Source organism: Mercenaria mercenaria, unplaced genomic scaffold, assembly GCF_021730395.1.
Source record: "Mercenaria mercenaria strain notata unplaced genomic scaffold, MADL_Memer_1 contig_2769, whole genome shotgun sequence".
NCBI lineage: Eukaryota > Metazoa > Mollusca > Bivalvia > Venerida > Veneridae > Mercenaria > Mercenaria mercenaria.
In genome coordinates, this window is record NW_026460845.1 from 6,760 (window position 1) to 21,600 (window position 14,841).

Consider the following 14,841-nt stretch of genomic DNA (forward strand, 5'->3'; position numbering starts at 1 on the left):
GAGTTTATGCACCTGTTATTAAGTTTAAAGTGCAACGCATCTCTTTTCGTTGTTGTTGTTTTTTTAAACGCCATTACCGATTACAGTTTACAGATATTATGCGTTATCTACGAATTGCATTAGCAAATACATACATTATCGATCAAGATCTTGTAGTGTATTATGTATACATAATTAAAATAATCTTCACATTTCTTGTTGATTTTTTAAATAGACTAATTATTGCATATAAAAAAACAATATTTTCAATGTATATATAACTACTGAAGTTCAGTGGCAAAATAACAGTAAAATAATGTTTCAATCAGCAAAGTACAGACAAAAGACAAAAACTTCACAAAAAATGTTCACGTATGTACGAAAACATCTGCGTAATTCTTTATGTGTATTAGAGTATTGATATAGCGAACTATTACTTTAAAAATAATAATGGATTTATGCACATATTACTAATTCAAAAGTATGCATCTCTTAAACTTTAAAAGTTAGCAAATGCTATGTGTAAGTGTTATCTACACTTAACAATTTATATATAACTCTAAGTTGAGTGAAAAAAAATTCTTACGAGTTACTGTGTATAAAATAATTTTGTTACATATATCTTCATTATGTTTAAACTACACAATAAGAAAATGTTTCGATATTTTGTTGTATATATCTTCATTATGTTTAACAAACACTGCACAATAAGATAATGTTTCAATCAGCAAAGTACATACCACTGTAAACAAATATGTGTACGGGTTTACTCTTACGAAACGAAACAAAAGACAAAACTCAACAAATTTGTACAAGTATGTACGAAAACACCTGTATAAATTCCCTTTACACAGTAAAGAAGAGTGAAAAGGTGTGCCTATTAATTTACATGTCATTATTCACAAGTAACTTGTGTTTAGTTATTCTAGTGGTTCTGTAATAACCATTTTATATTTTTTAATCAAATAATCCCGTTGTAGTACAAAATCGCAATTCAAACTCATTGTCCGTAAAGTGTAATATCAATCAGTCATAATTTAGTAGTATACTATAGAAAGGATTAACGTCTCTTTTTTCCTCGCTTCGTGTTCACTCGTTGCTTATCGTGTAACTCTTCGGGTGGCGTCGGTGGTGTCCGCTCGCTAACGATTGGCTGTTTGCCTCGGTTCGGAGTTTCGCTACTCCCGCTATTTGCAAACTTGTGCAGCGTTTGTTGAATACACGTGCCTTTAGCAGACGAATTGTCACTGTTCGCGTTTACGGTCGAGTCAGCACGACTAGACTTTGGTGTAGAGTGAGCAGGCTGTGCACATTTTACCGTAGTGTCTACGTCCGTCTCATCTGAGTCGGAAAACTGACCCCCTTTACTAGTCTTGTCTTCGTCTCCGTTGACGTCTGACTCGGTTTCAGTTTCGTTGGTATCTCTGGAGAAGCGATTACATTCGTTCTGCTTATGTCCAGGACTTTTACACGTCGCACACACCCAGTCATTAGGGCAGGTAGCAAACACGTGCCCGGACATGAAACACTTTGTACATTCCTTTGGCCTGTCATTGCCTTTTTTCTGTCCCAGGTGTATCACGCGACCCGTGAAATGTCCGAACTGCATAATGCTAGGTAGGGGCTCCTGAAGGGAAGAAGCCTTAGAACAGACAGAATTATCCTGTCTCCTGTTGCGCAATTAGTCAATTTGCCGTTCACACGGAGCATTTCACGATAATTTGATATTATATTAACGTTTTTAAGAATCAAAACTCTCGTGATGGTTCCATCATCGACAGAGAGCGGAATGTTCTGCACACGAATCCTAATTGCATTTTCACCGTCCAATCGGTCCGGATTATTTGACAACACTGGGATAAACTTTCCCCTAAAAGGAACCCCCTGGGCCAACAAGGTTACTTTGTCATCAAGATTGTCTAAATATACCCGCCACATACCACGTATGCGCTGAAGCCCTTTTATATGAGATGGGTCAATTCTTTGGCTAATCGCACAATACAAACTCACATGTGTGATCCATTCATCCCGAGTGGGCTTTCTATTTCCGAAAACAGACCTTTCCGACATGAACACGAGCGGAATGTTATTTGTGTCACTGTTGTTTTGTTGACCACTGTCCGCCATGTTTGATGCCCTACTTTCACCACTCTCATGGTTGTGCTCCTTAGCACTATTTAAATCCTTATTTGTTTACCTTAGTTGGCCCAGTGTTTTACGTAATGAAGAGAAACATTTCGGCAACGTTTCAAAACAATTGGTAAATCAGGCTCTGGATTGCTTAAGATTTAGCTTAAAACATTCAAACCAGGTTTCATGAAGATTATGAAGAAATCGTGATATAAAGAGAGTGTATTGAAAAGGTTACAACTACACTGTCAGGGCAGATAAAAAGAAAACGTTTGAAGTTCATAGACTAAAGAAGAGTTGCAGAATTTCAACAAGGTTTCGAGCTATTGGGCCGGCGCATAGGGGTTTTACCTTAAGGGTAGTTGAATGCTATAGACGAAAGCAAATATAGGCTGAGTATCGAAAAGCTGAGACAGAGAGCCAGAGTTTGATAATCTCCTGAGATAGAAGGTGAGTTCCAGCTTATAGACGGTTCAGCATTATTGGCGAAGTACAGCCAAGGCATCGGGGATATACCTGTATGGTAGTTGGATGCTACATGTGATAGCATATATGTGCTGAGCATCCAGGAGTCAGGGCAATCTTACTGAGTTGCAGCTTTATTTAAGATAACATAGGCTGAGCATCTATGCGATAGGACTCGTACGTTGTTGTTCAAAGACATTGTCTTCGACACAAAGGCCAGTCAAGTATAGTATCTCCAGCCTATAGGAGATTAGGCTGCTGATTTTGAGTTGAAGATTGATAGTTGAAATATTGAATGATTTTTGCCCGATCTTTGAAATTATCTAGCTCATAATTGAAATCGTTTATACGAATCATTGGTACACGAATCATTAAGGCGAGGTAGCCAGAGGAAAGGTTTATATACGAGATATTTGGTCCCGCCAGCTATACGTTTTAACAAAAGACATTCTATTACGTTTGTCAGCTAGTCTATGATATAGTCACCTTTGCGATAATACCCATTTCATTGTTCAAGATCCTAAATGCGTAGGCACTTCCCTGGGTCTTATAACACATATCCTGACAGTTTTAAGTGTTTGACCTAGTGACTTAGTTTTGATACCAAATAACCCAGTTTCAAACTGGTATACCAACATTATGGTTGAGTTTCACTAAGATTGATTTTAAATTGTTACCTACAGTGTTAACAGTATAATTGTTGATGACGAAATACCCACCCACGACGACGGACTACGGACACGTGGCGGTCACAATAACTCACCTCGAGTCTTTTTGTGCTCAGATGAGATAAATATAAGAACAAAAGAGGGGACATTTTTTCAAAACTTTCAAAAATTATGGTTCTCGCAGGTTTGGTTCATAGATATTATAAGATACACATGTGTAAGTATATTCTATACCCTTCAAAGACTGTTTAAGAAGTTGCCAGAAAAGCTGTGATTGTTTAAGTGCAATACATTTTGATATGGTTATAATTCAAAGGGCAATAACATTTCAATTTTGGAATAGTATAGGTGTATCCTGCTGGTTAATAGTACGATCTCTTAAAACCTATTACAATAGTTGTCTGGATAGCAAAATATAGCATTTTGTTACATTTAAAAGGCTTTAACTCCTAAAGTGGTCATGGTGTATACATGGCTATGATAATATGCACTAGTTCACGTCATAGTGTCACATCTTGTATATTTGGGACAACAGTAAGATTAGTTATCCGGATACGCCTTTCATCAGAAATGTGCATTTTATTAATCTCAAAGGCCTATAACTCCTTACTCGGGCACGGGCATTTACGTCCTGGCAATACGCACAAATTAACTTCATAGTGATACCGATCTGTAAGTTTCAGCCAGCTCCTTAGAAAAATAGGAGAGAAGAGTTATGTGGATAAGCCTTTCATCACACACCATTTTGCAACATTACAAAACGTCATAAATCTTTAACTTGTCGACTGAATCATTCCTTAACATAGCGCTTTAATCACTGATACTGATCATCATAGAAGTTCTCATAAAAAATATGCTAAACGGAGAAGTCGGCCTTACTTTCTAACAGAATAACATTTCTAACAAAATAACAATTCTGTAGATATAGTACAATGAAGATGGGGTGAATCAAGAATATTGATTTTCAAAATCAAATAGAAAGTAGGTTAAGTCGCACCTAACTAGTATTAGATTGTGACTCTAGTAGGACGTACATGCGAATAAAAAATATTTTGAAAAATCAAGGCCATTTTTACTCATCATTTTGTGCTATTTATTTATAGTTGAGTGGATTGAAAATAGTCTATGCGTAGCCTCATGTATATGCTTATTGATCAACAGTTAAGACTGATTTAATTAATTTCAAAATTAGTATAACTTGTCACTATTCCAGAACTGGCAAAATAGCTCGTAAGAAACTTGAAAATTGTGTGTACATATCCATTTTCATGTTTCCAGATCGGCCAGGTTTCTATTCATGGCAATGATATCGCCTGTGTATGGAGACTCGGTCAAGTCATGTTCACACCACGGAAAAAGTATTGACTGGGAAATGAATTGTTTCGTAAATCAGCGGAAACGCGGAGGTGCCAAAAAAAACGTAATTACGCATAAACACGTTATAGGTATCTAAAGGACATATGCATTTCAACCAATGCATTTTGGAAGAAAACACCCATTTTAACAAGTAGATTTGTCTTTTATAGGACAGAAGATATATCACTCCATTACAGAAAACCAGCATTCCTTAGTAACTCTGCTTGACTGTAGAATCTTCGAGTAATGTCATTCAGAAACATAGTCAATTTTTTAAAGTTATCTATTTTGCTGAAGCACAACATAATTGTTTACTTGGATTACCATGTTTAAGAGTTACGTTTCATTTTGCTGCCATGAAATTTTGCGGTTTTTATTATCATTCTTTGTATGGGTTTCCTGTTATATAATATATTTCGATATATGTGTATACTTAAGCTAACCCAAATAATGCAAGAATATCTTGGTGTATAACTGTCTAAGTTCGTCTGTTTTAGCTTTTTCAGTGAATATTTTGTAAAAAATGTACATTACCATTGGTTTTCCTTAAGTCTTCAATAGCAGCTTTCACGAAGGATTCGTTATAACCCATCGATATAAGCAATTGTGCAGCACTGCTATTAAGGTCATCCGTAACAGTTTCGCGAGCACTTGAAGATTCTGACTCAGTCTGTCTACCTTCATTCTGAAGTCAAGAAGAAAATAATGAAACCCCGCAGCTCTTCTTTTGTTATCGTAATAGCTGTGCAAAGTGCAAACGTATATAACAAAAGCTATTATTTAAAATATGATCAATACTTTAACACCCAAGAGGGTAGATGGTTCTCCTCTGTTACGCATTCTTGACCTTAAAGGATACCAGTTGGTCTGTTTGCCTGTTACGTCAAGTAAATTCAGTGTCTTTTATTTTTGTTTCAGTTACAATGAAATTTTCGAAATACGTATCTATTATCTAGTAAGTAAATGGAGGCAGATTTGTCTAAGAATCATTGAAATAACAAGAGAAACCAATACCAAATACTCTTTAAACAGTTATCTTGTTATCTTTTATTAATAGTATCACTAGTTTCCAGTATTGTCAATGATTATTATTATTTGAATCACAAACAGCTATACCTAAAGACTCTCTTTGTAACAGGAGGGTCATTTTTGTGGGGGCGAGGGATGGGGTGGGAGAATACATTGGGGAAATGATGTGATATAACAATATCAAACATGAAGATTTTTACAGTTTCCTCTACATATATACAGAGAAATTTTCTGTGTTTCCCCTAAATGAATTTAGGGAAAATAAACCACGCCATCTGGTGGCCATGTGTTTAGAAGAATAGGAATAACTTGAACAATGTTGGTAGGTGATCACGATCACACAAGAACCAATGTGTGAATTTATTTAAAAATCGAACCAGCAGTTTCATACAAGAAGATTTTAAAATTTTCCATATATACATATTGGTAAAAGAGGCCACGTCCACTGGCAGCCATTGGTTTTTCACCAATCATGATAATTTGAACAGACTTAGCAGACAGATACATAAGGATCAATACATATGTGGAAAAGTGACCGAACCATCTTAAGTCTTAGGCAGATGATAATAAATTTTTGAATTTTGTTTGCAGCAATATTTCTCTGCAATGATGCGAACATAGCAAAAGTGATTTACTGTTAGCCATCTTGAATGAATTTCTTAAAGAGCACGACGGCAATACGTTGCATCAGGTTAATGTGCACAGAAAATCTGTAAAAAAAGTCGAGAGGGATTCAAACCACGACCATCATGTCTTGTTCATTTCATATACTTATCGTCTAAGGTGGTTGTAGTTATCATTATTATAATATTGTAATTGCTCCAGTTTGATAGACATATAAAAAGTAAAGATATCAATATTGAATGATATAATATGTTGAAAAAAGATAAAATGAAATAACATGCACCGAATCGCCCGTTTCCGGTTTCCGAAATAAAGATTTTAAAATCGTAAAATTTAAACAAATATTTGTGGTAACACCAAATTAAAACGCCTGCAATTGTGACGGAAATGACGTAACAGTAGTAGAAGTCTGCTACGCAAGTTTTTTCACATTCAAGGTTTGGAGCAAGTTGTAACATTTAACATCATTCACTCTCTGGATTGTGTGTGATTGAATAAAACTATATATTTTGATTAAAAAAAATATCATTAGACGCACTTGAATATGATTAAATGGTTGTCAGAAAGTGTTCCAACTTATACAGGCAATGTATAAACAAACTGGCAATCATTATATCAACCACTATCGAAGGACAATTACTAATCACATATGTCGGTCTACATAAACTGATGTGAAGTAAGGATCATTTTCAAAAATCAGAGATAAATAAAATAAAACAATTGCTATTGAATTATCAAACTAACTGGTGGAGGAGGGGGTTCCGTTTATATTTTTATACCTCTCTGTCTCTCTTTACGATCAGCAGACCTAATCGTTGATTCCACAGAAAATCACATTTCCATTCGAAGTCAAATCTCACTAAACTAGGCAATCTTCATTTTGAACGGACCCCTAGTTATATAATTATATCATACTAGAGTTATATAGCTCCCTTTTTAATGATAAATATGTTCAAAGGCTCTTTACAAAAGTTTTACATGCGCCGTCATATTGAAACGTTGATGAAACGTCACTTAGAATTACAGAGCAACGGTATATTTATTAACTAAATATAAAGAAAGCATTTTCTGGCCAACAATACCCTGAAAATTAGGTAAAAAAATAGGTGAGATATACTAAGAAATGCTCCTGAATTACATATTATAAGAATAAAGTCGCTGACTATCGCATAACCACGGGAGGGCGCAGAATTCTTTCATCACATGAAGCCATCAGGCTGACACACGGGAAGTAGGTGGTTTTACAAAAGCACCTTCTCGTGCCTAATTAATACCCGGAGAGACACATGGGTCTTTTTATATCACCGAAAGGTGGATATTCGCCATATGACCTAATAATATATCGGTATGACTTAAAACAAACAAACCATCATATAGAATGAACATATATATTTTGTAGTATGGAGCATACTTACAACGTTTGTACCATTTCGTCTTCTATCTTGCGTAGCTGTGGTAAAGTATCTTCCTTTCAACTCAATGATGTAGGCACAATTAGGAGCATATTTTGCATGTTCTTCATAAGGATCATCTCCTGCACACCATTCATAAAGTCCGCAACCGCATGTAAAACATCTGCATAAATCTGAGTCTCCTAATTACAAAAATAAATTGCTTCAATTAATCACAACAAGGCCTTCATTGATCGGCAATTGAGCAGATTATACTTTCGTGTTGTGAGCCTAATATGAATTACGTTATAGGTACGGTACACGGATTAAGATATCAAAACATTTTATGCTGTTTCCATTTTCTACGTTCCGCCTTGACGTTATTCATTATATGATGTACAAACAAGGATTTTGTTGCATAATAACGTCATATTTTCATCTCTGTTTAATAGGACCCGCCCGCTTAGCTCATTAGGGAGAGCGCAAATTTGTTTGTTTGTTTGTTTGTTTTGGGTTTAACACCATTTTTCAACAGTATTTCAGTCATGTAACGGCGGGCAGTTAACATAACCAGTGTTCCTGGATTCTGTACCGGTACAAACCTGTTCTCCGCAAGTAACTGCCAACTTCCCTACTGAGCTAAGCGGGCAGATTTACTGATCGCGGGTCCGTGAGTTCAAACCCTGGGTGAGGCGTATGTTCTCCGTTACGACTTGATAAAAGACATTGTGTCTGAAATCATTCGTCCTCCAATTCTGATTCATGTGGGACAACTGGCAGCAACGTTAGGAGAACAGGTTTGTACTGGTACAGAACCCAGGAGCCCAGGTGTGGTTAAATGTCCACCTTTTTAAACAACAGAAATACTGTTGAAAAACGGCGTTAAACCGAAAATAAACTAACAAACTGTTTAATAGGAAACACATTTGCTTCGTGTTAGAATTAGAAATAACCTTATAGACGTCACGATTTTATTTCTGTTAAGGTACTTAAACATTGCCATCTTCCATTTCGCAATAAAAGCAGTCTACCCCGTTTCCTTGTGCATTTTCTACCCTACCATATATATAGTGGCCGTTTGTTACAGGAGCGCAGTGACATTAAACTGCATCAGATACACCTGTGAAACAAAGAAGTGTGTATGCAGTGGTCCAATTGTAACACTGTCTGACTGCGAAACAAAGGGTCATGAGTTCGAGGCCCCGGTATCCAAACTTACTATCTTTGGAATAAGAGTCCCGCGTATGGGTGCTTTGCATCTTACACGGTATTGAAACAGGCAGCTTTAGGAATTGGATCGCCTGCTGTATTTTACACAATCTCCAACAAAAAATTATTTTGGAGGAGTAGCCCATATGAATTGCCGGTAACATCTAAATATAATCAAACACGCACGCACGCTCTCCCGCACACATGCATGCACGAACGCACGCACGCACGCGCGCGCACCCACACACGCACGAACGCACAAACACGCGCGCACCATAAACTATATTGGATACATACCCGTGAAATAAAGCCCTGCTGAAGCCATTTGCACAGCTGGAAATATATCTCTTCGTGGAAATGTCTTGAAAGAGGCAACTCTTGCCCCTACGTCTTGATATTGTGGAGATCGTATTCTCAAAGAAGGTTGTTGCTATAATTTGAAAAAAAAACAAGCAAATTCAGAGAATTTGTATTCTCAACGAATGGTATAAAGGTTCCGTTCTTGAAAAAAACATTGTCTGCCAACAAAATTACTTATACAATTGTATTCATATTTGCAAAACGGATGTCAGCTTGGTCCGAATGTTTCATTCCTTTCTCAAGTTATTTACCTGAAATAGCATACATATTTTAATACATGTTCCTCATTTCTAATAGAAGCTATAGAGTAAAACATATTTCACATTTTAATTACATGTGCAACAATACCCATTCAAACCAAAATGCAACTCAGTCTTGGTCGAAAGATCAAGTTTAGTGTAGGTATTGAAAACTATTGTCCTGCTTTCAGTAACAATGACCTCAACCTTGACCAAGTAATCCAAAATACAAGTAAAACAGTGGATTCCATAAAAGCTTCCTAAATTCCACGTTTGGTCGCAATATCATATTTTCCTGCTTTTGAACAGACACAATTTTCTATTTTACTAACAGCGACCTTGACCTTGGCCCAGTGATCAGTACGCATACGGTACCTCAGTATCCGAGAAAGCTACAAATGTACTAAGCTTGGACATAAAACTTGTGCCGTTCCCCTATTGCAGTTCACATTTTACTATGTTTCATTTGATTACTCCAAATCATGTCATAGATATAGCTTCGGATACAACTGTGTACAAAATCAATTTGCTTTGAGACATTTTTATCTGCCGGTGTATATATGAGTTATCTGCAGTTGTTACAATTTAAGGAAGTTTTTATCGTTTGGAAACCACGTGCCAGATTTCTTCGTCCAACCTCAGCCGCCATTATTCGCGAAGTCAGGTTTTGCAATAAATGCTAGATATCATTTCCGCAGCCTTAACGTAATAAAACGTATTAGCGTTTGATGGCCCTTTCACGCTTCCGTAGAATCAACATTTATTGCACGAAATTTGTTTTTTAAATATTTCTGAAATGTCTATGTCTGCAGCTCTAAAATACGGCTATATCTTACATCCGGGGTATATACTGACACTCTCAGACAACATCAAAAACGATCTTTTGAGCGATTTGATGAAGTTCCAAATTATCAATGTACCCTTGATCCGTAACGGACCCCTGTGGGATTTGTGTTAATCCCGAGCTCAAATATCTTTTCGTAGATGAAAAGCTGACATGCCGTACTAAAGCCCAGCTAATTTCAATTTGTTAGAAAATGCTGAAAAAATGACTCCCCAATATCAAATAAAAAGAGGTCCACGTGCATACATTTAGACGGGGTGACCCCTGCGCGTGAACCCTGACTATCTACGAATCAAAATACGGTTTTGTTTTCAAGTTTAGCATTTCTACTTTCGTTTTCTTTACTTCCGGAAATAGCTGAAGGTCGAGTGACGTCATTTTCTGTGTTGTCAAAAACATATATATGCCTGGCGAAATTGCATAAATATGTGCTGGCCGTCCTATTAGGTTATTAGGAAAATCATTTTTTATCTAAAAATTAGTGTTTTTTCGACATTTTTTAACATATTTGTACATAAATCGACGTTTGAGACAAAAACGGCTAAACTTAAATGCATTTTAGGAAATCTGTATATCCTTTCCGCAGCCTTAACGTAATAAAACGTATTAGCGTTTGATGGCCCTTTCACGCTTCCGTTGAATCAACATTTATTACACGAATTTTTTTTTTGAAAATATATCTTAAATGTCTATGTCTGCAGCTCTCAAATACGGTTATATCTTACATCCGAGGCATATACTGACACTTTCAGACTACATCAAAAGCAATCTTTTGAGCGATTTGATGAAGTTCCAAATTATCAATGTACCCTTGGTCTGTAACGGACCCCTGTGGGATTTGTGTTAATCCCGAGCTCAAATATCTTTTCGTAGATGAAAAGCTGACATGCCGTACTAAAGCCCAGCTAATTTCAATTTGTTAGAAAATGCTGAAAATTGACTCCCCAATATCAAATAAAAAGAGGTCCACGTGCATACATTTAGACGGGGTGACCCCTGCGCGTGAACCCTGACTATTTACGAATCAAAATACGGCTTTCGTTTTCAAGTTTAGCATTTCTACTTTCATTTTCTTTACTTCCAGAAATAGTGGAAGGTCGAATGACGTCATTTTCTGTGTTGTCAAAAACATATTATGCCTGGCGAGATTATGTGCTGGCCGTCCTAAGGATATGACCTGCTTGATACATCGCTCATGTCAGAATAGTGAGCATTTAAGGTGTTGCTTTCAGCATGTCTATTTCCTTAAGAAAAGATTATTTTCTGGCTTCAATTACTAACTCACGTTTTGATATTTTGTTGTATAATAGAACAATTTACTGTTTACTTGACAAAACTTTAAATGAGGCAAAGTCATAAGTAAAGATATCCAGTGCCTGCGAAACGAAGACACATTTTCGCAACAAGATAAAGAATGAAAAAACGCAAGCCAAAACCACGGCTTCCAGCCGCATGAGCTGACATGTACCAGAACTGTTTGAAATGGTCAATGCAGATACAATTAACAATCAGCAAATTGACTTGTACATATTGACATATAAAATGCCAAAACGCAAGTATGTCGTTGTTGTTGTTTTTAATGCATTTGCATTTTGCTATTTTGTTGTTTTTGTTTGGCTTAACGTCACACCAGCACAATTATAGATCATATAGCGATTCCCATGCTTTTCATGTTGGAAGAAAACCACAGTTATTTTGTCCTCACAAACGGGCACCTTGGTAGAACCACCGACAATCAGTAAGTCAGACGGATGACTTTTGAAAATTAAGAATTCTACGGTCCAAGTGAGGCTGAAAGGATGATCTATTTTCAGATTTTATTGAACCCACATCGGTGAGAAGAAAGTGATTTGAAGCCAACGACCTTTACCACTCGGCCACGGAGGCCCCTTAACGCATTTGCGGCAAACAAGCGCATGCTTTCTCGTGGGCGCAAAATGCTGGATACATGTAGTAAGGCATTATGTTTTTCATATATATATTACATTTTTTATTGTGATACAGTCTTTTGGTTTGCAGGCATTAGCATGAAATCTTTCTTTATTAATGACCCTGCTTCATATATTACCAGTTAGTGCACCACATCTTGCAACAGACTTTACATTCTTGCACACTAGACTGGCGTTTCCGGTGATTTTAACCATACCGGCAAAACCCATTTCACACCCCCATGCCAGATGACTCTCGTGCTGTAAATGACAACTAGTGGTTCATGCACTAATAATATATTGTTTATGTAATATACGAAAAAAGAAGGTGCCTTGATAGTTTCTCTCCGTTCCTTATAGTATATTTCTCGATTCAAAATATGTTAGTTCACCATAAAAACATCACGTTACGCTACAAACGACAAAACTAAAATGGATCTTTGTTACTGTGCGTAACGCAAAACATCATGACGTCACTTCTGCTTACGAACGTTAATTTCCCGCGCTTTGTTTTTATTCTCTACTATATGAAAGAGTGAAAAAAAGAAACTATTTCTACCTTAAGTAAAATATGGTATGCAAGAAAAATAAACTGCCAGAATAAAATGCTTACATGTATACGATATGCAAGAAAAAATATCAGTCATGTGTTTACGAATCGTATGGAAATATCCGTCCCTCGGCCACATTGCGCATGGGCGGTAATTCGGCAAGTCTCATTACCGCCAAATGCGCAGGTGCCCGAGGGACGGATATTTCTGTCAGATTTTGTAAACACATGACAGATATTATTACTCTTGGAAAGAAATGTATTGTAATATGCATCAAGACGTAAGTAAGTAAACGTAGCAAGTCGTCATGGACGTAGACAGATTAAATACATCCCAACTAGCTGTTGTTCACCTCTCTAGTATGTCCATAGAACAATATCTAATAATGATACCGTGTTTGGGGATAGGCATTGCATAGGATGACTTAACACGTAGAAACAAATAGCAGGGCGCGCCCTTTTGTTTCTTTTGACTTGCCACGTGTAGTGCCGATTACGTAACTTTCGCACAGTGTCGGATGGAAAGCAGTGACTCAGCCGAACGACATTATAATTTAATTCACCACTGACTCTGGGAACGAGCCCGCAGCATCCCGCACTCGAAGTGAGGACTCTTCTACTGGGCTACCGAGGCGATCCCAGATAAGTTTTCCATAGTCATATAGAGAACTCTAGTTATGCACTCAGCACACAAATTCTAAATACAAATATCACACCCACTTACCGATTCCGAGAAAACGGTTCTTGTCGGACAAACCAATTCTCTAATATTTTTGCTGGGATCTTTATTGGGGTAAGTAGTTTCGTTCCAACAATCAATTGGTACCAAATATGTTAAAAATCTTTGTTTCTTTAAAAAGAAGCATGAACGAAGAACGTGTTCTTTGTTTCCCGGGAAAATAATATAATATTTGTCATATAGCTGCCATTAATTCGTAGCTTTTGTAAATATTTTTCTCACTCGGCTTGGCGACATATTAAACATGAAATTTTATCGGCGATTTCCGTTAGTCACTGTTATCAACTTTAGCAGTAAAACGACTTCAGCAATTCATTATGAGCAAAATCTGAGTAAAAAATATTAAAGAAAAGCATACGTTTATTGTTTTCATAAGTAGATCTACCTGTATCACTACTCTGAAAACAAAATTATATCTGAACTACCTCTGAACGTTAACGCAAACAAGGAATTAGAAAACATTTGAACATTCAAAAATTGAATCTTCTCTCTCTGTTTCAGAACAAAGAGACGAGCGAGCTTGCATACATTTATCTGACATTTATGAAACTATTCCTGAGGCTCTAGAAACATTAAACTTTAAGGTACATGGTCAATAAGAGTTATATAAAATGTTTATTGCTAGTCTCTAATCAGCTATTCCCAACGGAAAATATATGCTATTCCATAATAAGTGTTTCATACCAATACCTTAAAAGTAGTTCTTTTCTTCAATATTTGACTTTAGCCAAACAAATTATCGATTTGTTAAATAGAACAAATAGACAAATAGACCGGCAAATAGAACAAACTATTGACCAGCGATTTCTATAAGAAGTCATGTAATGTTATTTATTTATTTGGGTTTTACGGCGCACCAACACAGTATAGGTTATATGGCGCCAAACAGGACTACAAATTTTGGTTTCACATCTCATTTACATCGAAAAAAAGAACAATAGAGTCACTTTGATTATTACTTGTTAATGATATAGATCATTTATTGAACTTCTAATGATTTTGTATTTTGCAGTAATTATTATTATTATTATTATTATACCAGATTTATATAGCGCCCTTTTCATGATAAACACGTTCACGCCGCTTTACATACAGCAAACGCAGCAACACAGGGCTATATTATTAAAACTATTGAACGAAAAATTCTTAAATAATATGTATATGAAAATACTATATTTCAGACATATCTCATATTTTCTGACAATTAAACCTATTGAAATAACTTATATGATTATTTGTATAAACACAAATGGTAATGTAAATTACAAAGTGAAATAATCGATTGAAAGAACAAAACTAAGCGGGAACAATGACAACAGTATATTCTGCA

General features: G+C 36.3%; 1 protein-coding gene across 1 annotated transcript in view; it reads right to left on the minus strand.

Annotated features, from left to right (window-relative positions):
* Nucleotides 1-1,039: 1,039 nt before the first annotated feature.
* LOC128552392 (baculoviral IAP repeat-containing protein 2-like) overlaps nt 1,040-14,841 on the minus strand; it is a 44,869-nt gene continuing 31,067 nt past the window's right edge. The window contains exons 6-9 of the mRNA XM_053533408.1: nt 9,149-9,281; nt 7,667-7,845; nt 5,128-5,283; nt 1,040-1,606 (exon numbers count right to left, since the gene is read on the minus strand). Of these exons, the coding sequence (XP_053389383.1) occupies nt 1,040-1,606; nt 5,128-5,283; nt 7,667-7,845; nt 9,149-9,281 (1,035 nt within the window). The remainder of the gene's footprint in view (nt 1,607-5,127; nt 5,284-7,666; nt 7,846-9,148; nt 9,282-14,841) is intronic.